This window comes from Gadus chalcogrammus, chromosome 5, assembly GCF_026213295.1.
Source record: "Gadus chalcogrammus isolate NIFS_2021 chromosome 5, NIFS_Gcha_1.0, whole genome shotgun sequence".
Taxonomy (NCBI): Eukaryota; Metazoa; Chordata; class Actinopteri; order Gadiformes; family Gadidae; genus Gadus; species Gadus chalcogrammus.
In genome coordinates, this window is record NC_079416.1 from 8,230,794 (window position 1) to 8,256,842 (window position 26,049).

Sequence of the window (26,049 nt, forward strand, 5' to 3'; positions counted from 1 at the left end):
TGCCTAAACCATAAAATGACAAACCAAGTTTTCACACAGCCACTGCTTTTCGGTTGTCATGGTTTCCGTCTTTAAATAACAGCCATTACATTCATTATATCAGGCTCAATGAAGCCAAATAACAGACCTGACCCCACATAGTGAACAAACTATACACATTAAATCACAGGACATAATTAAGCTTCACCCTGTGACAAGAACATTGTGAATGCCACATTATGACACATCACACGTCCTTGTCATAAAAGATATTAGTTACCCGGCTATTTTATGTGTTCGGAAAGGAAGGCTCTTTTTTGTTATTGTGCCACAAAAGTGAAGGCGATTATACCACATTTTCTTGTGGCAAACTGCCTTCACAAAAAATACAAAAAAACCGAAAAGAAATGCAACACTCCATGTATGCCAGACTCTCAGCCAACATTGCTCTCTAGGTCTCATCTTCTTCTTTCTAAGTGTCGTTAAGGTCAGTTATCCCCACGTCTCACACATTCTATTCATCATTGATGAATTGCCTATGCAATGGTTTATGCATGTGACCATTGAAACCCTTAAAGGAGCCACGCATAATACTACTGTGTATCGTGTGTTTCTGCTCAGTACATTAAAGTGAAAACATTGTTCTCTCTCCCGTTATACAAATTAAAGCAGTAAAACCATGCTAGTTACCGCTTGATAGTGTGTTCACTTTTAGATTTGACTGGTCAGGATAGACAAAGAGCATCACAGTCTAAGCTTATGTTGAAAAAGGTCCCATGACATGACACCAAAAAGTGTGAGTGTGATTAACCGTTACAAGCAGTTTTGAAAATCAGTCTCTTATGACATCACAAGTGGGCATGTCCACCTAGATGTATGGTGGCATGTCATGGGACCTTTAATATATTTTACCCAGTTATATCTGCTTATCAATTTACCTTACCATGAGCAGAAAAACATTGCAAACATTGCATCAAAAAATTTGCCTACTCATGTGATTCAAGCAATCTAAAAAATAATGTTTACGGTGGTCACTAATAATGTATGCCGTAATTGAACATGTATGTTCATTCAGATACAAACCTAATCTAGCCCTTGTTGCATGTTCAAGTCTGCTTTCTTGAACACGAATGATCATCCCATGCGTCGTTTGACTATAAAAATAGCTGTTCCCCACAGGAGAGATCAGCAAAAAAAAAAAAAGATGCTCGGCAGAGAGGTAATGATTGATTAATGACTCAACCCTTACATAATTATTTACAGAGAGGTGGCTGTTGTCGTCATTTTCCCAAATAGTTGTATTTTTTGAGTGGCTATGAGCTGGAGGAGCAAAGATGTATGTTGAGGTCGAGCTGAATTATGTTGTCTGTATGGACATGAAGGTGGTCACATTAATTAACCATCTTTTACTATCCCATTTTTCACGAAGTAATCTGGAAAATCAACCCCTCATTTACCTTTTGTGCCTAGTGAAATGTGTTGTAAAACACGGCGTTTGAAACATGGAAAGTTGTTGAGACTAAGCAACAGATAGATTTAAATGAAAGGAGAGAGGGGGGCTGGTGGGTCCTCTAAATTATTGATTGTGGGAGCCACGCTGTAAAAGCCACCAACAGTTTGCGTGTTGACCCCTTAGTTATGCATTGACCACCGTCAACCGAACAAAAGTTTTGCATTTGTTAAAAGTAGGATATGTAATTTGTCCTAGATCTTCCTCTATTAGTCCATAATTCAACAGTGAAACCTACAAGCCTAGTAAGGGGCAACTATTGGCTGTTTCACTTTTTGTGAAATGACAGCAGACAATTCGGGGAGAGTGGGGTAAGATGAGCCAGTGGGTAAGTTAACCCACCCCCTGTATCCCTACTCTGGGGCAAGTTGAGCCAGAAAAACTTATTTTTTTGTCATACTTTCACAGACTTGTGTCCTAGGTGCATTGTTATCAGTTTAATTGACAGGGGACATCCTGAAATAAAGGTAGATGTTTTCATTGTACTTCTGTCTTCTTTTTCCTCGCCTAGAGGACAACATGAGTAGAAATGTGCCAATCATACCCCACTCTCCCCTATATCCCAATATAAATCAATAAGTGGATAAAATGCCTCATTGACATGATCCCATTGACACTATAATCATGCCAATGTGCGACTGATCCCCTACAGCATATCAAAACTTGTCTGGTAACACAGCACCAAGGTTTCCCACTGTCATGGTGCATCTCTCCACGTGTCTTCTCTGTCCTCCACTACCCTTGCATCCTCTCGTGACCGTGAACACTCACTCTCTGGCGGAACAATTGATAACGGTGCAAGGATTATCTCTGGAGGAGCAGGATGCGCATGCGCTGCAAGTCCCCAAGCTATCAGACGCAAAGTCAACAAAGGACGAAGGCGTAGGAACAATTACACCGGATGCAAGGAAAATGCAACATGGGGGGGACAAATAATGATTATCGTGTCTGTTTGTCTCAAGGTGAATCGAATACGTGGTCTTTTTCTAAACCGTCGCTAATCTACGATAATCCTAGACTTTAGCTAATATCTGAAGTGACCAGTTCGGAGCTGAACCTCCCCTCCCTTCATTTATCCGCCATTGAGGAGTGTTGCAACCACGCACCTATGTGGTGGAGCTATGGCAACGCTGTGTGACTGACGCTGTGATTGAGAGGTTACATGGACTCCAGAACCAAGCATGAACAAGTATACCTGATTGGTCGGAAATGAGCCGGGAGCGGTCTGAAGTCATGCTCAGTCCACCAGAGCAGACGTTCTCGCACAGAATTTCCTGCACTTATAGCTGATGGATGGCTATGACTATGAAAAACAGACAAATATATAACACTGAAATTAAATTTAATTAGATGCTGTCATATTAACTATGACAAAAAAAAAAAAAAAACTAAGAGAGGGCAGTAGAGAAAAGATGGGTTTTGAGACAGGATTGGAAATCTAGTAAAACTAGATGTAAATGAACTGCACAGTTAAGACATTTTTCTGATCTTGGCTCAGACAGATATGGCAAACTCTCAATGCTCTACATTAGGGCAGCATATTAAATGAATAAAAAGCAGTCAACAAGATGTCAATGTGTGTTGTTTTGAGGCCTAATCTACTGTGAGGACTTGATTAAAAAAACATAATGTGCATGTAAGTGTGCAAGGTGACCCCGACTGCTAACAAACTTCAGCAGTAGTCAATTACCACAAATCTTTCCAAAAAACTGGTACGGGCACTCTAGCATATATAGCAGACTGAAGAACATGTGTTTAGCCAGAAAGAAAGAAAGCGATATGATACTGTCGAGGATTCTTATCTGTGGAACAAATATAAGATATTCTGAAAGATTGACCCTTTGCACTGTTGCATGAAAGAGGAGGAGCATACAGATCAAAGGTATGTCCACACGCATAATCAAGGCAGGCTGCGGATTATTCTGGGCAAACTTGACTTGATATAAGATTTTTTGGCCATGCAGGAACATTATTTGCACTAGACACTTTTGCAGGGGACCAATCACGCTCCTTAGCATATAAAAAAAACCTACACTGGAGAATAGCAGGGAGCAGCCTATCATTTGAGGTATCCTTTTCTAGATTGGCTCTGCCTTTAAATACCCCTGTTTCATTGGTGTGTCACGACGAGATAATTCCCGGCGTCTATCAACAGTACAAATGGACTAATGGGCCTACGCAGAGAGACTGCCATTACATCTGGCACACGGCACGATACCCTATTTGGGTGTTTTTTGCCCCGGAAACTCTTGCTTGCTTCCTTGTAGTTATGCATTCATTATAATAGCTTCGGTATGAAAGAGGTCATGGGTGTAAGAAGATATTTGCTCAAATGTCTCGACAACTGTTGAGACATTTTTGCTGAATTTAAGTTAAGTGTTAACAGCTTTGAATTTTAAATTAAAGTGATAACAGATTATTTTAATTTAAGTTAAAGTGTAACAGATTTGAATTTAAGTGAAAGTTCAAACAACTTTGAATTGAAGTTAAAGTTCTAACAGCTTTGAGTCTTGAACATATTATAGTGTTGAGTAGATAAGCGATTGGCCATACTGTCCTGTGCATGTAAAACAGTTGTGTTCAGGACTCTAAATTATGCTTTGCATGTCAGAATTCCCCACAAAAAACAACAACTGCACATAAAAAAGGAATATTTTGTAAACCAGAGAATATTTCAAATCAACCTAAGCTTAACCAGCTAGCAAACAAAGTTAGTTTATTCAACAATCCTTGAGAACGTTGCCCTCGAATAATGAGAAATTATGCAGTCTTTGTGGAGGATCAACCCTACATTAACGCATTAACAAACAGCACCACTCATTTTTGTTCAGAGGAATAATGGTTGTGGTGCCATCTCCTGGACAAATGACAGACTGCATTCAGTATTGGAACTCGTAGTAAACCTTACTGCGTCCCAAATAAAAAAAACAACTAAAATCTATTCTTGAACTAGTCGATCGATACTGCTCAGCGTGGTTCGGTGGTTTCCACGAGGTAGATCCGGTGATCATGAGGCGTAAAGCAGGACTCTATCATACACGTCAGTGGTTCAGTCGTGTGATTGGCTGCTGGTATCCACGCCTCTTTCCCCATGATCCTCCTTCAGACCAGGATTCTCCCTAGTCCCACCCCTCCTCGTTCCCTATCCTAACGGGTGTTAGCAGCATGGTGAGCGGTTGTTGTCGGGTACAGAGTAACATTTTGACAACCCACTGCTCACCGAGTGGCCTTCTTGTATCCAATTTGCTCGATCTACTTCCAGGAAATGGCTTCGGCGGGTCGCATGTGCTGTCGCTTGATAGAAAGAAACAACAGAACTAGACACCCCTTCTCGTACAGGGTTAGGAACACCGCAAAGGATAATAATCAATGCTGGTATTCCAGTGCTACGCAGAAGGAAAATGAAGTTGAACTCTCGCAACCAAAGAAAAACTTCGACGCAGTCCAGAAAAACATTGCAGAACAGGTAAATCATTTGTATGGGTCATGACAGCAGGTGAAAGGTCTCGCTTCGTATGACGTTCCATTGCATAACTTTTGAATGGGAAATGTGACCAGGCCAAATTTGAACATTGCAGTTAAAACATGAATACCTACTGGCCAAACATGTTCACTATTTCAAGACGTGCATGCACACAAGAGGGGACCCTATGTAACTGCGTTATTACATAGCGATTTACCGTAACCGGAGTCATGACCCTACAGGTAAAACATAAACGGATTTCAAACCAATGAACTAAAAAGATTGCAAGAGTAAGAAATATGTGCTGGTCTACGTTTTACCGAAATGTCCTCCACACCTTTTAGTTCATCCTAAAAGGGGGGCGAGATGGGGGAAACAAGGAGTATATATATACATTTTAACAAGAGTTTGACTATGACGATATTATAACGAAATGCAATACTTTAAAACACTGTAACCCAAACTCTAACTAACACAAACTTTATTGACAAGAGATGGGGTCAAGAATTCCGGCTGCCAGCCTCTCAAGAATAGGAACATAGTACTTCTCCACATTGCTTTTAGATCAGTTTTGCACCACCAAACTCTCAAATGTGCATTATGCATTTATGTTGTTGGTGTCAGACTGTGTCGGCTGACACAGTCCCATCAGGTTCTGCATTAGTATTCTCATTCACCTGGGGAAGAATTGCTTTCCCTTGCATATGGCATCAAAATGTGTGCTGATATCCGACCCATAGGTATTACAAATGTAGATTTTATTTACCGTTCCATTTGAATCGCAAGCAATTTGAGAAACCTTTGTGAATGAAGCTCCTGCCTCAATAGTAACACAATGATTTACTAAACTGTGATCGACTGGACCTGGCCGGCACAATCATTAACAAACTGAACCCTGTGCTTGCCCTTCCCAGGAGCTAGCGTCCAGCCCCTCGACGCAGAGTCGGGTCTTAAAGGACGACACCTTACCGTTCTCTGCGTTCCTGACTGACAGCTTTGGCCGAAGACACAGCTACCTTCGCATGTCCCTCACGGAGAAATGCAACCTGCGCTGTGAGTCAAACCCGTCACAAAGTATTTACATTTACGTTTAGGGCATTTAGCAGAGGCTTTCATCCAAAGCGTAAGCGTAAGTAGTACATTTGCCCATTCCCTGCGTACAACAAAGCTAACTAGGATAAGATGCTACACAACTAAGTACTATAACTAAGTACGACATACAATAAGTGCATACATTAAGTGCCAGGACGTACAACATACAATAAGTGCGTAGGAGTAGTTCCATAAATGTCAGATTCACTTAAAACACAGGGTGAACTGTAATGTCGTCTCTCCATTTCTTGAACCTTTATGTGCCAGCAGCCAAACCCAGTCCCTTGCACATGTGGGAAGTAAGATTACCTCTGTGAAAGAACTATGATATAAGGCATAAACTTGGGATTATTGTTAGCTACCATTTTAGATTTTCATATATATTCCATCTATACTACTCAGTACTATATACAAATATATATGAATGAGAGTCCAATACCCATTGAACAAGGGTGATGATTGGTCCATTTCCCGCTGTGACGTTGTCCCATTTGCCTCTCAGGTCAGTACTGCATGCCGGAGGAAGGGGTGAAGCTGACGCCGCGGGCGCAGCTCCTGACCACCGCAGAGGTGCTGCGCCTGGCCCGCCTCTTCGTCCACGAAGGGGTGGACAAGATCCGGCTCACGGGCGGAGAGCCACTCATCCGGCCCGATGTGCTGGACATCATCGGTGAGGCTCCTGCGCTGTAGGTGGCCGCCGTGGGAGGACCGGTCCTCCCTGTGGCGCTTTGTGTCAGGGATCCAAAACCTGCCATGGTGTTGGAGGTATTATATAAAGGTGTCCGTCTGAGGGTGGTCTCAAACAGGGAATCTGAATCAAAGAGTGGCGCCTGCTAGGGCTGCAGGATATATCGGCTATGTACGATATATCGATATAATTTCCAAGGGGATACAAGATTTGACAATATCGTTTATATCGATATGCGTTAAAATGGTCCGTTTCCCGCTCAAGCGTCTACAGCGCTTGCCTTGGAGACTGTGAGCGCGACCCCTCCCCCTCTCACTCTGTCTTTCCGAACATGCCGTGTGCAAAGACGCCTCATTCCCGCCCCCGCCGCCCCCTCACAACACAACAAGCATGGATGATACCCGTAAAGAAAACGAGACGGCGGCGGGAGACGAAATTGTTTCAAAGAGGAGAAACAACGGCTCTATAATGTGGAAATAGTTTGGGTTTAAAAAAAACAGATGAGCAGCAGCTGCAGGTCAACTGTAGAGTGTAGCAAAACCGTTGCGACTAAAAGTGGAAGCACGACAAATCTGTTCCACCATTTACAGCAGCGGCACAAAGTGCAGTATGAGGAATGCGTAAAACTCCGTGGCTGTGCTGCTTCATCACCGGCCGCGACAGCTTCTTCTGCCCCGAAACCAGGGCCGGCGATCGGCAAATGTGTTGGGGGCGCCCTCTGGTGACGCTCTTAATTAATTACTTAAAATATACGAAACAAGCGAAATGAAACCAAACATGTTCCCAAATGGAACGGAGAAGGGAGGGGGCGGGGGATTAAAGTTACGGCGCACTGAAACCCTCACCGTAGTACGCAGGACAATGCGACGAAGCCAATGCTCTTAATGGTAGCTAATGTGTGTAACCTACAGCTTTATATTGTTTTGCATAGGTGATTATTTTGTGAAGAAGGTGAAAAACATCCCTTTTTTTTTTTTACATGTTCATTGAATTCTGTTGAAAATAACGATACAAAATCACATGTTGCAGTCATATGGACCTATGTTTTAATATAAGTGCTTGCAACATCTCACATGTGGTTTTTGACTTGCATAAAACATCTAACCCACTCTAGAAAATATCGAGATATATATCGTATATCGCCATTCAGCCAAAAAATATCGGGATATCATATTTTGCCCATATCGTGCAGCCCTAGCGCCTGCTACCACTGCTCTGTGACGCGTGACGTGTCCCGTGTCAGCGGCGCAGGATCCTGTAACTCCAAATCAGTTTGGGGCAGCTGGTGTCGGTTTTAGATTTGTTGAGCAGAAGATAATGCCTCTATTTGTGCCTCTATCTCGTGAGTGACACCAGGAGAGCGCCGTCAGACCGTGCGTGGTTCTGGGAGGCGGTCAGTGTAGCAGATAGGATTCGCTACGCCATAGCTGTCTGCCAAGTTCTAGAATCATTGTTTGAAACAGCTGAAATCATCCCATTATGAGAGAGAGAGAGGGGGAGAATGCTGTACGAGGACACCCAGAGCGGGGTCTTCGCAGTCAACCTGTTCAGGAGAGCTGTCAGCGACTTCAGAGAGAGAGCCAAACAGCAAGAGAGAGAGAGTTCCATAATCAGCATGCGCCATGAAGCCATGGCGAAATATGCTAAATTGGTGCACCACAACCGTTTTGTTCCAGTAAGGGAGATTTGTGTGGATTCGGTGTCATGTGAAGATTCAAGTGCGTGTGAATAAAAATCCACACAACTCGTCACTTGACTTGCCTTTGCCCTGCCCGCCCCTGACCTCCACACACTATTGCCCAAGTCGAAACAACAAGGTTGTCTTGCGTTGCCTTCTTGGTTTGGATCTGTGAGGACGTGCTGTGCCGTCGTTTGTGTGTATTTCCCAACATGCATGTCTTCAGTAGCCTAGCCACCTAGGCTACTAGCCTAGCCTAGGTTTGTACATTTGTAGACTAGGTTCGTGTCACCTGATGGCTATGTTACCTCATCATGAAATACAGTGAAGAACAATGAAGAGGGTTATGAAACTCCTCATTACCAACTTCTTGGTTGGTGCTGTGAATTGTTGACCATCTGATTGTAAAAAAAATAGGCCAAGGTGTTATCAGCATGTGTAGAAAATATAGCTTTGCCTGTATTAAAGTATTGGGGTACAATAAAATGAATTTGATCTACTTTATAAGCTATTGTTTTTTTTTTTTTATCGTTTTTTATGTGTTTTTTTAATCGATACAGCATCGTTCTCCTTTCATTAATGCATCATTGATGGTTATGCCTCATATTTTTGCACCGCCCTTTAGCTGAGTTGAGGAAGTTGGAGGGCCTGAAGACCATCGCCGTGACGACCAACGGCATGAACCTTGCTCGGCTGCTGCCCAAGCTGAAGGACTCAGGCCTTGACCTCCTCAACATCAGCCTGGACACACTGATCCCCGCCAAGTTTGAGTTCATCGTCAGGCGAAAAGGTATTCGTACAATGGAAAGAAATCAATCATCATCAATCAATTTCTTCAATGGGGATAATGATTTTGGGATACTGACATTTTAAAGTTTTTAGGGGTCAAAAAATGAGGATTGGCACGAAAAACATGGAGAGCCACCTCATCAAGCTCTACTGGATGTTGGCCCGCATCAGATCCATATTCGTATAAGCATGTGTTCGGATGGTCGCATTGCTGGAGACCCTAAGTCCAGGCCACAGTGGGCCCACTATGTTGGTTCAAAGACTGCAGCTTCCAGCACTAGACTACACACACACACACACACACACACACACACACACACACACACACACACACACACACACACACACACACACACACACACACACACACACACACACACACACACACACACACACACACACACACACACACAGGGAGCAGGCCCTAGCAGGCTGACAAAGGCAAAGACCGCAGCATTGCTCTGCCAAACTTCTGGGCCCGAGCCAGAATTCAGGTCTGGCAAACATTGACAGATGAGGCTGTTCACCGCAGCGCATTGTCACATTTCTGCCTGCATGCATTTTTTAAGTTGTGTAACTATTTGACAGTTGGTACTTGAATGGTTGCCTTTTAGGTTTCTTGCTACCGGTATCAGCTGTTTTAGATAAAAACACACAATGAAATGCTGATCTTGATCTGGAGTCTAGGGTTCAATAGCTTTCAGAGTAGACTGCTCTCAGTGCTCAGTCTCAGTCTAATTGTGTTCATAGTACATAGTCGACTGGTCAAATCAAAGATACAGGGTATATAAAAAACCCAAAGGCCAATAGTCCAAGCTGGAAACAAAGAGCTGACCGTGTTATGTATGTATGTTTACCCTCAAGCCTACTAGTGAGCAGTCCACTGTTTAGCTTATTTTATGAATAGCAAGCATCACTGTTATCGTGCTTTCCCGCTCACCTTCTGCTACCGCAACATGACTGTTGCCTGCTTACTGAAACTAAATTGAACGGGCGTCACAGTGAAGCAGGCAGCCCTGCCTGGGAAGGCAAACAAAGCTCAAAGCATTTTTATTTCTACAAATCATAATTGAGCAGCAGGCAGAGTTTAGGCACTGAGGAGGCATCAGTCAATTGAACACTCAACTACCACCATGCTTTCATTTCACAGGCTTCCACAAGGTGATGGAGGGTATTGACAAGGCACTAGAGATGGGCTACAACCCTGTCAAGGTATGGTCAAGCACACCATTTCTCTGTCTTCGCCATCCTGAAGTGGGACTAGTTTGACGTTAAAGCCTCTGACCAGGCACATCCATGTTCTGTTTTTTGTACGTAATTAAGGACCGCTTTTACATCTAATAGGTGTTAGGAATCAGTAGGTCTCAGATTTTAAAAATGTCAACAATGGCTATAACATTTAAATCGCTGTTCAGAAGTGTAGTCCACCAGCTGTGCCGGTGGAGCTCCTTTGGGAACTGAACACACGTAGAATGTATAAATGACAGGTTAAACTGATTATCCATATGTGTACATCGGTGGAAACTATATTTATGACTTTTAAGAAAAATATCTACGGAAAAAGGGAGCTTACTTGCTATCTATTCATTTTTCCATAGGCCATTAGTGTTTAATAAGACTTGTCTAATTTGGCAAATTGGCATATGAGACACACAGCATTGTAGGCTGGGCAATGTCGTACATTCTACAATGACTCCTTTCACCAGCAGCGCAGCTGTGACGTTTTTATTATTAGGGGTCCAAGCCAACAGGTTGGATCCCTATTGTTTTTGTAAGGATTTTTCCTATTATTATTCTTCCCCCCGTACTTGTTGGACTACAGCCCAAACCGTAAATGGTGCACACGCGCCAATTGCATGACTAGAACCAGTACCGGCACCGCTACTCAGATAACCAAATCCAGACATGCCGGCCACTAGGTGGCGCTATACCAAGGAGAAACACGTTTGGGGCTATAACTCCCACACCGAACCTCCCAGAGTCCAAAAACTTGTACACACAGATGCACTGGAGTCTGCTGCATCTTTTGGCCTAGGCCACGCCCATTTGCGTCTGTGAATATTTTTCGCTAAATCGCGAAAACCGCAAAACTGTTTTTTCCCTACTCCTCCCACATTTCTTGACCAATCGACACCAAACTTTGCACATGACATCTTCAGACGCACACGCAAAGGAATCATCAACAGTTTTTTGATCCGACCTTCGACGACGAAACGGTAGCGCTTTGAATATTGGTTTATTAGCTAAATTAGACGTGGAATATCAAAAATCCAAAGAAATCCAAAATTATACATCGGATCGAGTCCAAATTTTACACACATGTTGGTGCTAACCTTACTGTCGTTCGATAAAAAATTCGGAAAATTTCGCCATTAGGGGGCGCAATAAACGAGGAAATTGTATATCTTCTACAAAATTTTGCCGCGAAAACGCTTCACTGACTTCTCGCTACTCCTACCACAGTCAAATCCTTTGTATCCACAGGTTCAGGGTAGCGTTTGGAACACAAGCTTCGCTTTGTGCCGGCGAAACGCACATTTCTTGTCGCGTTGTGCCGGCGAAATGCACACTTCTTGGACCCCTGCATAACTGCTTGCAGTTCTAGTTTGTATTTGTTTTAAACAAACACCATCATATACCGTACACTTATGACAATTATACTACAGTTGTTATGATTGATTTATTCATTACATCTTGGTTATCATAAAAATGCAGATGGGGACATTTGTATACGTTGATGTTGTGTTCATGTTATTCTTAATTTTCTTTATTCAACCAAATGGGGAAATTGATCCGCCTTCCCATCGTTAAATGCGCTGATGCGTTCAACCCTTCCTACGCTGGGAGTAGTGGGCCGCCTGGCTCCCACACCTCCAGTGTGTGGCGCCCTCTTGCCTCGGTACCGGGCCGGGCAGGAGTGTTGACCGACATGTTACTGTTGTGTGGGAGGGCACCGGAGCACCGTCCGGGGGGGAAACCCACTTAACCACAGGGGGAACGCGTGTTAGACTGAAAAGGTTTGTGCGCGTGCCGCCCCATCAGGTCAACTGTGTGGTGATGCGAGGACTCAACGAGGACGAGATCCTGGACTTTGTGGCGCTGACGGAGAAGAAGCCCATTGAGGTGCGCTTCATCGAGTACATGCCCTTCGATGGTGAGTAGCGCCGGCCAAGGCACGGGACTCAACCCTCCACCTCGTCAGCCAGTTCGTGTTAATGTCATGTGATGGTCTGTCTGGCCAAAATAAATTAGTCAAGCGAAGTTGTCGCTGAAACCCAAAATTCTGTGAAAGTAATAAAGTTTCAATGAGATCACTGCAACCGGGCCGATGTTTTAAAACACCACAGGTCCGGGGTTCAGGCTGAAGGGTTTGAGGTACTCCCTGAGAACACGGTTACTTTCAAATTTGATAAAATCACGTACTTCCTCTTTCTTCCAGGAAACAAGTGGAACTTCAAGAAGATGGTGAGCTATCAGGAAATGCTGGATTGCATAAAACAGCAGTGGCCTGCTCTAGAAATGGTTCCCACCGGACATGCAGACACAGCTAAGGTCAGCTCCCTCTGCAACATGCTGGGAGGAAGTACCCACTCGGCAACACCAGAGCGCTAAATACATGTCTGTTGCACTCACTCTGTCAAAAGCAACGAGGATGAAATGTAAGATGTTAGTATATCAGCATCTCTGCGCGAGGCTCAATAGTTGGAAACAAGACGTGCAAATTGAAACGATGCAATTTAAAGAGCCATTTGGATTGTGCTTTTGACCAATAAACATACAGTTACGTTACGCACAGTTCCTCTTCTGCTAGAAGAGAACCGACCCTGAAGTAGGCATCTGTGTCGCTCTCAGAAATACTGGGAAGTTCCTCCGGTCCGAAATGACTGACATTAGCATTCCTGCCTGTTACACATGCATTAGAAACTAATAACAGCTCAGAACACTGCACAATAAAGCATCTAAATGTTCATCAAAATGCTAAACGAATACGCAGTAGTACTTGCACAGCATAGTACTCATTATTGTAAGTACTTTCATCATTCCGTAGTTGTGTTGTCTATAGGTCACAGGTCATTGACCGTCCCAAACCTGCCAGTTCATTCATGCAATCACGCAGACCCTCGCATCAGTCTTGAGTCTGTCCCCCCCTCTCTCCACTCACACGTCAGGGGTATAAAGTGCCAGGCTTCGCGGGCAAGGTGGGCTTCATCTCCTCCATGTCGGACCACTTCTGTGGCTCCTGCAACCGCTTGCGGCTCACCGCAGACGGCAACCTCAAGGTGAGACCTCAGCACTTGACCGGTGTCAGCGCCCGTGTGCACGTGTGTGGCCAAGCGTGTGCACGTGTGTGGGCGCGCGCGTGCACGTGTGTGGGCGCGTGTGTGCACGTGTGCGTAACGATACACAGTTAGATTTTGTGCGTTGCTTTTGGTGTGGTTTTTGCCCAGGAAGCGTCCTGCTCACTCCTCTCTCACTCTAATATGTTGTGCATCAGGTTTGCCTGTTTGGCAACTCTGAGGTGTCCCTCAGGGATGAGCTGCGTTCGGGGGCGACGGAGACGCAGCTGCTGGACATCATCGGTGCGGCGGTGGGACGGAAGAAGAAACAGCATGCAGGTCTGATTAATATATCACAACACTGTGCAGCATATTAAAGATATCACAGAGATGATACACTGTGTGGGACTTAACCCTCATCCTATTGTGTTTCACGTGTTCCAGGGCAAAGGGGATTGGTTGGTTATATTTACGGTACAACGATTCCATGAATATAATCAATTAATCCCCTTTATATCACCTGAATAAATCTTATTATTATTATTGTTATCTAATATGACAGGAGTTCTTGAAAATAAGACCTACTTTTCTCTGTTTCCCTTCAGGCATGTTGAACCTCTCCAAGATGAAGAATAGGCCCATGATCCTGATCGGTGGGTGACGTTGCTGTACGTACAAACACCCATGGACACATAGAGACAGCAGCCTAAGCACACCGGCGTATCTAGGCCACTGTTTCTCAACCTGTGGTACGTGTACCACTGGTGGTTTCACAAAGGTTTTGCAGGCGGCACATGGGATTTTATAAATGAAACCATAATAGACATAACACTATCAATAATTTAAAATAAAAATAATATAACTATCGTTCAGAAATTTTAGCATTATGACTTTTAATGATTTAAAAAATAGTCTTGCTGTGTGTTCCTTGAAATGTTATAATATATCTTATATATATATGATATAACGTTCAAATTATAATGTTTCCCATTTCTGTTTTGTGTTGATTTGTGTTAAATAAACACACTGAGAGCTCAAGCAGCCTTGCTCTCCTTTTCTTTCGACTGTCTCCCACTGGCTCTCCTACTGCCCCATGCAGTATTAGTTGTGTATAAAGGGGGCGCTGGCACTCTTTGCTCCGCCACTGCATCTGTATTTATCTGTTATTTGACCGTTTGCATGTACGGTGCTCTGCACCAGGGCTTGATGACAATTCAGTGGTTCACCTGACGCCAAAGGTTGGGAACCACTGATCTAGGCCACTCCACTGCCTGGGAGTTGACATTGACAGTGATGAACTTTGCCATGTATCCACAGGGTCGGCTACCCAGAGGTCTCTCTTTCTGCGCAAAGTCCCCCCGGCTGTGAAGAGAGCTTCCCTTCCCGGCCTGCCCATCGCACGTCCCTTCCCCCGCCCCATGACAGTAGCCCCTTACCCCGCCAGAGTCTCCGGTCCAAACGGTTTTTGGTGCCTTCCAGACGGCTTTGACGGCTTATGCCGGGTCGCTGATGAAGGGGGGGCCGTCGGTCTTCAAAAATCAGCACCCGCCCCTTCTTATGAGCCCAGCGATATCCGTCATGTACCTAGCTCCCCCAACAACGCCTTCACACATTCTCAAGCACGCACACGGCCTGCGAGTGGCACGGACACGGCCCGCCTCAGGTACGCACAAACCTCGGGTTCCCTCGCCGCACGCAGCCTCTCTCTCTGTACCCCGGGGTATTCCGGTTCCGGCACGCTACTTCAGAACAGCAAAGCCCCCCTCCCCTCCAACCTCAGATTGTACCACAGACTCGCCTCCAGCTTCACGCCCCCCGCCCAGGTCCGGCCCCAGGCAGAGAGCCCCGGAGCAGCCCGCGAGGACACGGGCGACGCCGACGCCGCCCGGCTGACGCACACGGACGCGGACGGCCGCGCCGCGATGGTGGACGTGGGGGGGAAGGCGCCCACGCGCCGCACCGCCTCGGCCCGCGCCACCGTTCTCCTGGGCGCCGCCGCCTTCCGCCTGCTGCGGGACAACCAGCTGGCCAAGGGCGACGCGCTGGCCGTGGCGCAGCTGGCCGGCGTCATGGCCTCCAAGCGCACGGCGGAGCTCATCCCCCTCTGCCACCCGCTGCCCCTGGACCACGCCGCGGTGGGCCTGGAGCTGGACCCGGCGCGCCACGCCGTGGTGGTCACCGCCAGCTGCCGCACCACGGGCCGCACCGGCGTGGAGATGGAGGCGCTGACGGCGGCGGCCGTGGCGGCGCTGACCCTGTACGACATGTGCAAGGCGGTGAGCCACGACATCGTCATCACGGAGGTGCAGCTGGTCCACAAGACGGGCGGGAAGCGAGACTTCCAGCGCGCGCCCTGAGACGCCGCTCGGTTGAAAGTGTGTGTCTGTGTGTGTGTGTGTGTGTGTGTGTGTGTGTGTGTGTGTGTGTGTGTGTGTGTGTGTGTGTGTGTGTGTGTGTGTGTGTGTGTGTGTGTGTGTGTGTGTGCGTGTATGCGTGTGATTGTGTGTGTCGCTCACTCTGATGTTGGTGATTGATTGTTGTGTTAGATCATTGACCCTTGCTGGCCAGCATTGTCACATACCAGCTAGAGGGGTCCAATCAAAATCAAACTACTGTTTACTAATGTTGTAACTAATGCTATTGACATAATTGTATTAGTGTTGCTCTCTCGGTTAGGCTACATGGGATGAGTTGGAACCGTGTGTAGAAGATGTACATAATGTAGTTGGTTATATCCCCTTAACAGCATCAGCATGTGTTGACGTGTGCAAACAACCCTTTTGACTTCTGACAGCTGCTAAAGAAGAACGTGAAGTATTGCATTACTGAATCTCTGTGTATCTACTCCTATTAAAAGATGTACCTGTAATGTAATTTGCAAAGATGCAAACCCTACATTTTGAATAATGAAAATGTCATAACCATCATTTTTTATATCTCAAATTGAAACTCCCAGATAAGAGGGCTAGACAAATACATTTAAAAATATTTTTTAGCCCCATTTTTAACAAGATCAGACTGGTGCTTACTGATTACAGGTGTGGCCAATCATAGTGTGACTGTGAAACATGCTGATGAAGACAATGGATAGTTAGCCACACAAAGCTCAGCTACATGGACTACTGTATAGTATCCACATTCCATAGAGAAAGCTCCTCTCCATCCAGTGTTTGGTGTCGGAGCCTCACCAGTAGCTTCCAGTGCCAGTCCAACTGGGAACAGCCTCCAGTTGGTGTCCCTGATAACTCTGTCCTGGTCTACACCAGGAGGGCTTGATTTAGAAACACAACAGACACCAGAATCTGTTCATGGTAGTATTTATTAATACTACCGTGAACAGATTCTGGTGTAAAATATCGCTCTGAATATTCGACAATTAATCGCCAGTGGAAAAGTGAATAGTGCAAATAGTGAATAGTCCAAAAATAAACAAGATAACACTTTTTGCCAGGATTTGTTTGTTTTTATTAGCGTGACGAGACGGACATTTTGCGAGGAAAACAATATCTCACGTTTGAGATCTCAATCATGGGATATTGCCCAATATCCCAAGGTAGCAAACCAATCAAATTGCGCCATCTTAGGAGGTTCACGTGTAGCATATACTAAATAAATATAGCTAAAGCTTATAACTTGCCAAGTAGTTGAAAGCGGTGAAATGCCATTGCAGATTTAACACATAATTTAACTTGTAGTATTGCACAAAGATACAATAAAGGAAAGGGCCATACAGGCTTCCTTTTAGACTTCATGGTGAAAATGTTTACATTTTTAGATTAAAGTAGGCTACCTTTGTCATTGTCACACACACATCTTCAGTTTGTTAAAAAGCAATTATCATTATACTTTGATGGCAACTAACAATCTCTTCTGGTTAACAACCGATAAGTTCCAAAGCTAAATTCGAGAAAGACCCACTATTTTTTTGATTCCTCAATGGCATCAATGAGAAGCTTGTATTCAAAGGAATCTCTCTTAAAGTCGCCATCTACGTCATAATGATCTGTGATATGCTCACACAGCTCAACCAGCTCTTCCATATCGATGATGTTTCTACCAAAGAAAAAATCTATCATTTTCAGAAAGCCATCACTGTAGATTCTCATCGTTCTATCCCTTCCAAATCTTTCTTCCGGGTGATCCCTCTGAATTCCTGTAACAAATGCACACATATGAATTAGGCAAAACAGCTGCAGAGCTGTAGATAGTCACCAAGTAGTTAATACAAACCTGCTTGTTCTCTTAATTCCATGGAAGAAATTGGGTGGCTGACCAAAAATGTTAGCTTCAGCGCTGACACCACTTGTCCTGTGGCAAATGCATTTGCGAGAACAGCCCTGTGGACAGAATACGTGCAGGGTGAGGGCACATTGGAAACATTCTCTCAACAGTCCAAAGGTTTTTGATGAAAGAAACCCCAGCAACCATGGTTGTAAATAGAGATGTATGACCCGGCATGACCTATGTTGACTACTACTGCTTTGAATATGATTGAGAAATAGGAAATAGCCGCAGCTAGGGGTTCATGAGCACACCACACAATGTGCTTTCATGGTCGGATGCAGAAATGGGTGTGGCTTGGTAAGGGGTGAACTGTGGAGTCGGCCCTTGTGCATGTGTTGGGCCATAAACATCTGGAACTAACAGCTTTAACATTAAGCCTGGTAGCAGGGACAGTGGCAGGGCAATCCTTTGTTTGGTTCTGTTTTTGGGCTCTTTTTCTACATGTGTGATTCCATGGAAAAATACTGTTTTGGTTTTTACTGCCTCTGTCTCATTAGTACTACATCGGGAAATTCACCCTCTTGTTGTTAATTGCCATATTCGTTTTTTGTAACACAGCTGTGTAATAACCTGATTGTTTTATCTTTGTATGGTTTGGGTGTTGGATGTGAGTGTGAGTGTGTGTGTTTAATGTTGATCTGAAGAGGATCAGTGGGTGATCTAAAACTATTGGAAGGAAAGAGAGTACCTGACGGCCACAGACTCTCTACTGTTGCCGGTTGTCAGAGCCGTCCTGTGTTGGCCCGTGAGGACCTGTAGGGTGAAGAGATCTCTCCCTTTTGGATCCTTCTTCTGCAACATTTTCAAAAGCCCCTCAAATTTTTCGCTTTCTCCCAATATCCAAATCAAAGGCTCTTCTGCCGCTTTCTTCAGGGAGTCCTTGGGTGGCATGTGATCCGCTTCAACTACCCCCTTGTGCCCAGGGTTCCCTGGGCCCCTGGAGAATTCCCTGTGGTTCTTGAGGACACTGAAAGCACAGAACATCTGCTTTACCAAAACATATTGGGACACATTTTTCTGGCGCGATTGCAGGGTCCCACATCTGCCTTATTAGATTGATAGTGTGTCAAGATTCAAGTGTGGCACAGTGGCAGTTTCCAATCTAATCTGTCTAATCAGTTTTAAGTGACATATTCCCGAGCAAACAACTTATAATTACGTCCATGAGTTCTGTACTATTATATAGGTTACAATAAGATATCAAGGTCTGGGCAACATTGAGAAGTGATTGAGAGTCAATGGGGAGTTTCCATAAAATTATATACGACAAGGTAATTGCACTTTAGATTTTACTATTGTTGTAATTTCTGACGGTGGATAAGATCCACTTTTTGTGGCAATATTGGTTGATTAAATCTTGAACCTTTTGGGTAAAAAACGAACTTTTTTATCAGATTTAGGTAGTATCCTCATGTTCATGACATCACCAATGTGTCCCCCTCCCGGCCCCGACTAGCCCCCCCCCCCCCCCCCCCCCCCCCGATTCACACTGGCTGTCTCGCTCAGTGTCCACAACCTTACAGTTTTTAAAGGCCTGTGTCTCACTTGGTATTGCTCTCTCTATAATAGCTCTGGTAGATGTAGGTTGAGTAGTTACGCAGGAATTTCTAGCCGTTATATATTTATGTGTTTGTTGAATTAAAAAATTACAATGTGATTTGAAGAATTTAATGCTTTTTAAGATTCAGTTACGTTTTATAGTCAGTCACTAAAGATTAATGCTTTTTAAGATTCAGTTACGTTTTATAGTCAGTCACTAAAGATTAAGCGTGGTTCATTTGTTTTACTACACATTTAAGTGGCTATAATAATGCATCGGCAGAATTTGATAGGAAATGAAGGACATCCTTAATTCTGATGTTGCTGGAACATCCTTTATATTGAAAATGATAAAAGATGGACCTCAAAAAAAAGAATAATTTAGAAAAAAATTCTGTTGTCTGTAAAGCATTATCTGACGTTGCATCATTGGATTTGAGCAACATAATAACTCACTCTTTATACGTTCCACTGGCTCCCACGTGGAATGTTCCTTCCAATTCAGATGAATCCATATCTCTTACTTTTTTACTTTTTGCTGCTTGTTCTTCAGATTTAGGTTTGTTAGATTGAGCTCCATTTCCTGAGCCGCTATTCCCCTCAGTGAAGTTGAGGCAGAGTTGAGCAAAACTGTCGAACAGAAGGCGAATGGGGCCACCGCTCGCAGATGTGGCAAACCCTGGTGCGCCAAACCCCATCCCGTCAGTCGGTGGTGATCTTTCGTTGTATCAAGAGCTTGATGAAAAAACAAAACAAGGAACCAACCTGCAGCTTCCGATGAAAAGAAGCTTTTTGTGTATTTCCTCAACACAAATAACAGAGAACACAGGAGAAGACAAGGTTCACTCTGTAAGAGGGTCTGCGTGTGAGTGCTCTGGGTTCATGAGCAGTAACTTATATGACAAGAAATACAGAGGGGAGGGAGGAGCAGACCTGCTCCCCCCTCCCCTCTGTATTTATTGTAAATACAGAGGGGAGAGGGGAGCAGATCTGGGGCCTGCACTACGAAGCTCGATTAGAGGGTTAAGGCCTAAATACACCGGCGCGGCGCGCATTTTACGCGCGTCAAAAGCCGCCCCTAGTACCAACAGGAGGCGGCGCGACGGCCGCGCTGCAGTATAAAATCAGGAAGTCACCTGTCAATCAACCGCAGCAAAGAGACGAAACGCTGTCAAGGAAAGTGGATTTATTGCCTGATTCACGTCTTTGTTAGCACTCCGTAAAAGTAGTCCGGGAAGCGTGTCCGGTTGCTAAGCGACGGGACATGGGTGTTTATTAATGACGTGTTCGCGTATCGTAGTGTCCTCGCGCGTCCGGGATAATTGTAAATGAGTAGGCTACTATTAGTACTTTTGCAGGCTGAACGTTAAAATACTTCTTAACTTAGAGAGACCACTCTCTCCCACCAGTCTTGGCTGCGGACTCGCTTCCAAATTCCTGTTGTCGACGGAGCTGGGGGTAGATATAAAGATCTGACGAGAAATTGACGTAGCTGCGCTGTCCTCCTTCTTAATTGAAGGAGCAGGCAGAGAAAAGCACTCTTCTCTGCCCACTCTTCTCTGCCTGTGCTTTCATTAAAATCAAATTTAAAATCCCAGATAGTGATAAGGCATCCATTTTGTCGCCGCCGGTCCCGAGATGTGTCAGGTGTGCTCGAGAGACATAACGGACACTTTTGTTACTGCCATGTATACAGTACATTCTGATCACATTTTAGGAACAGATCTATGCCGCATAGAAATCTATGCGGATCAGATGTGCCATGTAAACGCGGCTACTGTCGCTGGGGCTGATCGAGGACTGCGGGTGGACGGGGCGTGCCACCCAACTTCGTCCCAGCCGTCGACGGGCCACTCTGTTCTTATCTTGTGTGCTGCCACATGCAGGGTCCAAGGGTCAGGATGCACAGACGTCAAACTTAGGCTGCTTTTTGAAAAATATGCTGACATGCACCGCACACATGTACACCATCGCTCAGTGTGCAAAGGGATCAATGTATGTTCAAGGTAAAGCTGTGACCTGGAAAAACGTGTTATGTAAATCAACATTTTATGTAAGTCTGACTTTGTATTATGTAAGAAGGAGCAGGACGAGAATCATTCGGCAGTGTCTTTGCAAACCTCACTCGGCTTCGTTGTTGCTTGTTCGCGGGTAGCAATGAAGACTTCTGTCATACTTGATCCGGACTCCTCGATTCCACAAGCTATCTTAGTTTAGTTGAAGTGACGGAATTCGGTTATTTTCTACCACAACGTAGGTGATTTAAGTCGTAAAACTAGGGGGGTCGCTAGCAATTGAAAACATTCAGGGCTGTAGCCCAGAAGTTAGAGTCCTTTTAAGACGGGGGTTCGGGGAGAAAATTCAGACAATCTGGCTGATGAACATGCAATTGTAACGTAGTTTGAGAAGGAAAGGAAAGGATTGTTATGTCTGACTCACGTCGGGGAAGGCCTACTGAATAGGTTAATGTTTACGTTAAGGACAGGAAATTGCACGCCAGCAGCCAAAATTAGACATTGGAATAGCTCAGGGCCATCTTGAATTCTGTCTCAGAATTTTGCTCGGTCACCACTGAGTTCAACCGAGATGGCGAGTTCGCCGTCCGAGGAAAAGGTGCGTGTTTGTGCGTGTCGCTAGGCAACGTCCTCGGACCTCCGAGACGGTTGGATATTAAAACGCAGCATAACTGAAAAGCTGCCCCCGACCAGGTTTGTTTGCGAGCATAAGTCACCATGGTGATACAGCGACGCTTAAAGAGATCGACTTTCGTGGTACAGCTAACCCAGGCTTTCAGCTCAACATACCTCGCTAACCCTCTAATCGAGCTTCGTACAGGCCCCTGCTCCCCGCCCCTCTCTGTATTTATTGTAAATACAGAGGGGAGGGGGGAGCAGGTCTGCTCCTCCCTCCCCTCTGTATTTATTGTAAATACAGAGTAATTGGTGGTCTTGCGTTGTATCAAAGAGCTTACTGCTTGATGAAAGAAAACCAAATAAACAACCTGCAGCTTTCAATGAAAATATACACTTTTTGGTATTTGTGTATTTCCTCAACACAAATAACAGAGAACACAGCCGAAGACAAGGTTCAGGTGTCAGAGTGCCTGCGTGTGAGTGCTCTGTGTTCATATGAGTCAGTCACTGTACAGCCATCGTCAGAGCTCAGCAGGCCTACTTCCCCCTCCCCTCTGCATTTCTTGTAAATGCAGAGGGGAGGGGGAGTGGACTGGAGTATTATGGCAACCTGCTCTGTTCCTTTGCAAATATTTGTTATCCAGGGCGGCGGTCCAGGAAGAGATAAAAGATGCAGAGGTATGCTGAGAGTGATATTCAAAAACAACTTGTTGACCAGTGTAAATTTAAGAAACGTATTGTAGCAACCACGGGACCTTGAACCGCCACAGTAGCCGCGTTTACATGGCACATCTGATCCGCATAGATTTCTATGCGGCATAGATCTATTCCTAAAATGTGTTCCGAATGTACTGTATACATGGCAGTAACAAAAATGTCCGGCTGCTTTTTGAAAAATATGCTGACATGCACAGTACACCTATAGGCCTACACCATCGCTCAGTGTGCATAGGGATCAATGTATGTTCAAGGTAAAGCTGTGACCTGGTAAAACGTGTTATGTAAATCAACATTTTATGTAAGTCTGACTTTGTGTTATGTAAGATATAAGGAGCAGGACGAGAATCATTCGGCAGTGTCTTTGCAAACCTCACTCGGCTTCGTTGTTGCTTGTTCGCGGGTAGCAATGAAGACTTCTGTCATACTTGATCCGGACTCCTCGATTCCTCAAGCTATCTTAGTTTAGTTGAAGTGATAGAATTCGGTTTTTTTCTACCACAACGTAGGTGATTTAAGTCGTAAAACTAGGGGGGTCGCTAGCAATTGAAAACATTCCGGGCTGTAGCCCAGAAGTTAGAGTCCTTTTAAGACGGGGGTTCGGGGAGAAAATTCAGACAATCTGGCTGATGAACATGCAATTGTAACGTAATTTGAGAAGGAAAGGAAAGGATTGTTATGTCTGACTCACGTCTGGGTTTTGTTTATGTTAAGGACAGGAAATTGCACACCAGCAGCCAAAATTAGACATTGGAATAGCCCAGGGCCATCTTGAATTCTGTCTCAGAATTTTGCTCGGTCACCACTGAGTTCAACCGAGATGGCGAGTTCGCCATCCGAGGAAAAGGGGCCTGTTTGTGCGTGTCGCTAGGCAACGTCCTCGGACACCATGGTGATACAGCGACGCTTAAAGAGATCGACTTTCGTGGTACAGCTAACCCAGGCTTTCAGCTCAACATACCTCGCTAACCCTCTAATCGAGCTTCGTACAGGCCCCTGCTCCCCGCCCCTCTCTGTAGGCTATTTATTGTAAATACAGAGTGGAGGGGGGAGCAGGTCTGCTCCCCCCTCCCCTCTGTATTTATTGTCTTAACCATAAAAGGAAGCTTGTATGGCCCTTTCCTTTATTGTATCTTTGTGCAATAAATGTTCAATTATGTGTTAAATCTACGATGGCATTTCACTGCTTTCAACTACTTGGCGGCAAGTTATAAGCTTTAGCTATATTTATTTAGTATACTACACGTGAACCTCCTAAGATGGCACAATTTGATTGGTTTGCTATCTCGGGATATTGGGCAATATCCCATGATTGAGATCTCAAACTTGAGATATTGTTTTCATCGCAAAATGTCCGTCTCGTCACGCTAATAAAAACAAATAAATCCTGGCAAAAGGTGTTATCTTGTTTATTTTGGACTATTCACTATTTGCACTACTCACTTCACTTTCGGCGAATCATTGTTAAATATTCAGAGCGATATATTACACCAGAATCTGTTCACGGTAGTATTAATAAAAACTACCATGAACAGATCCTGAGGCCTGTTTCAGGTAGCTGGTTTTGAGGCAACCCCGAGTTTGTTCGCTCTGAACAGACGCCTCCTACTACAAGTTACGCCTCCTCCGACTAAAGCCGTGGTGTACACCATCATAAGTCGGAAGGATCATTTGTTTTTTTATAATGTGACTGCATACAAATGTGTCCACAGACATGTTAACTAACGTATGATAGTAAGCATAATTGGCCCTTAACACTAATATTCAGAAAAAAACACTGCCTCAAAAGGCAGTGTTGTATTGGCTTAAGCAATACAAGTAGAGGCATATACTTGAACTTTATACTCTGAACTTTTAAACGTTGCAAACGTGCAAACTATATTTATGTGGCATTCAGTCCAATGCTGAAAATATATCTGTGGCATTCAGCAGGCCAATGCTGTGGTAAAGTGTGTAAAGTATGACCAAGTGTTTCTTTCTGTTCAATAGATAGAACTTTATCAATCCCCTGTAGGAGAAATTTGTTAATGTTTGTCCCTATAAAACAATAATGGTAAACTAGAACTGCAAGCAGTTATGCAGGGGTCCAAGAAGTGTGCATTTCGCCGGCACAACGCGACAAGAAATGTGCATTTCGCCGGCACAACGCGAAGCATGTGTTCAAAACGCTACCCTGAACCTGTGGATACAAAGGATTTGACTGTGGTAGGAGTAGCAAAAGTCAGTGTAGCGTTTTCGCGGCGAGATTTTGTCGAAGATATACAATTTCCTCGTTTATTGCGCCCCCTAATGGTGAAATTTTCCGATTTTTTTATTGAACGCCATTAAGGGTAGCACCGACATTTATCTAAAATGTGGACTTGATCCGATGTCTAATTTTGGTATTTTTTGAATTTTTGCGTTTCGACGTAAAACATAGCTAATAAACAAATATTCAAAATGCTACCGTTTCGTTGTCGAAGGTCGGATCAAAAAACTGTCCGACGATTTCTTTGCGTGTGCGTCTGAAGATGTCGTGTGCAAAGTTTGGTGTTGATTGGTCAAGAAATGTGGGAGGAGTAGGGAAAAAACAGTTTTGCGGTTTTCGCGATTTAGCGAAAAATATTCATAGACGCAAATGGGCGTGGCCTAGGCCAAAAGATGCAGTAGACTCCAGTGCATCCGTGTGTACAAGTTTTTGGACTGTGGGAGGTTCGATGTGGGAGTTATAGCCCCAAACGCGTATTCCTTGGTATAGCGCCACCTAGGGACCGGCGTGTCTGGATTTTGTTATCTGAGTAGCGGTGCCGATTCTGGATCTAGTCATGCAATTGGCGCGTGTGCACCATTTACGGTTTGGGCTTCTAAGGCGTACGAAATAATAATAATCCTTACAAAAACAATAGGGATCCAACCTGTTGGCTTGGACCCCTAAATAATAAATACAAAACACGACGGTAACTGTGTAAGTCAAGCCGTCCAATCCGAAGGCTCTACCTAACCACTCCCCCTACCCACTTCCACCAATGCAAAGCGAACAGAACTGAGTAGGGGAGGGCGTAGCCTAACTAGTTTGTGAACGACCCAGAGAAACGCAACGCAAATTCAATTCAACATGTATGAGGCTTTAATAAAATCCCGGACGATTTTGAAATTCCGCAACACATTTTTTATTTTAAGTGTCTCAAAAAGAGGGCATGTCCGGGCAAAAGAGGACGTCTGGTTACCCTACGTATGGGAAACCGATTTGATCCCTACCTGTAACACTGTTAAATAGCGGCCCAAATTGGTAATTTCTCTGCTTGAGAAATGCGAAGTGTGGCGTGTGCATGGGTTGAATTTTGTGTCTCACGCCGAATGCGTGAGACTTGAGAGCCCTGTTACCGATACATTATCCCGGATTCTGACAGTCGCAATTCAG

At 44.7% G+C, this 26,049-nt stretch overlaps 3 protein-coding genes across 4 annotated transcripts; 2 read left to right on the forward strand and 1 right to left on the reverse strand.

Moving 5' to 3' along the window:
* Positions 1-4,628: 4,628 nt before the first annotated feature.
* Positions 4,629-15,284, forward strand: mocs1 (molybdenum cofactor synthesis 1). 2 transcript variants are annotated; one of them, XM_056590407.1, is made up of 11 exons: positions 4,629-4,955; positions 5,867-6,005; positions 6,547-6,714; positions 9,036-9,200; positions 10,350-10,411; positions 12,242-12,353; positions 12,639-12,751; positions 13,369-13,479; positions 13,695-13,815; positions 14,082-14,144; positions 14,794-15,284. In XM_056590407.1, exons 1-10 carry the CDS (start codon positions 4,755-4,757, stop codon positions 14,135-14,137), a joined length of 1,248 nt encoding a protein of 415 aa, XP_056446382.1. In that variant the 5' UTR covers positions 4,629-4,754; the 3' UTR covers positions 14,138-14,144; positions 14,794-15,284. The 2 variants fall into 2 exon arrangements, with proteins under 2 accessions (XP_056446382.1, XP_056446381.1); XM_056590406.1 differs by lacking the exon at positions 14,794-15,284 and having other exon boundaries at positions 14,082-14,728.
* Positions 14,895-19,171, forward strand: LOC130382760 (molybdenum cofactor biosynthesis protein 1-like). The gene is made up of 2 exons (XM_056590648.1): positions 14,895-15,139; positions 15,257-19,171. The coding sequence occupies exons 1-2, from the start codon at positions 14,895-14,897 to the stop codon at positions 15,831-15,833; spliced, it is 822 nt and encodes a 273-aa protein (XP_056446623.1). The 3' UTR covers positions 15,834-19,171.
* LOC130382578 (uncharacterized) lies at positions 16,867-20,196 on the reverse strand. The gene is made up of 4 exons (XM_056590408.1): positions 19,756-20,196; positions 18,449-18,727; positions 17,707-17,813; positions 16,867-17,629 (listed from the first exon to the last, which is right to left on the reverse strand). The coding sequence occupies exons 1-4, from the start codon at positions 19,995-19,997 to the stop codon at positions 17,394-17,396; spliced, it is 864 nt and encodes a 287-aa protein (XP_056446383.1). The 5' UTR covers positions 19,998-20,196; the 3' UTR covers positions 16,867-17,393.
* Between the last annotated feature and the right edge of the window lie 5,853 nt (positions 20,197-26,049).

What these genes read in the sequence shown, in the direction of transcription:
- mocs1 (XM_056590407.1), top strand. Translation starts at nt 4,755, where the DNA reads ATGGCTTCGGCGGGTCGCATGTGCTGTCGCTTGATAGAAAGAAACAAC. An exon ending in AGAAAAACATTGCAGAACAG is followed by an intron (nt 4,956 to 5,866) that starts GTAAATCATTTG and finishes TGCCCTTCCCAG; the next exon opens with GAGCTAGCGTCCAGCCCCTC. An exon ending in GAAGAAGAAACAGCATGCAG is followed by an intron (nt 13,816 to 14,081) that starts GTCTGATTAATA and finishes GTTTCCCTTCAG; the next exon opens with GCATGTTGAACCTCTCCAAG.
- LOC130382760 (XM_056590648.1), top strand. Translation starts at nt 14,895, where the DNA reads ATGACAGTAGCCCCTTACCCCGCCAGAGTCTCCGGTCCAAACGGTTTT. An exon ending in ACGGACACGGCCCGCCTCAG is followed by an intron (nt 15,140 to 15,256) that starts GTACGCACAAAC and finishes CTCCAACCTCAG; the next exon opens with ATTGTACCACAGACTCGCCT.
- LOC130382578 (XM_056590408.1), bottom strand. Translation starts at nt 19,997, where the DNA reads ATGGGGTTTGGCGCACCAGGGTTTGCCACATCTGCGAGCGGTGGCCCC. An exon ending in GCCAGTGGAACGTATAAAGA is followed by an intron (nt 18,728 to 19,755) that starts GTGAGTTATTAT and finishes CTGTGCTTTCAG; the next exon opens with TGTCCTCAAGAACCACAGGG. An exon ending in GGAATTAAGAGAACAAGCAG is followed by an intron (nt 17,630 to 17,706) that starts GTTTGTATTAAC and finishes CATTTGTTACAG; the next exon opens with GAATTCAGAGGGATCACCCG.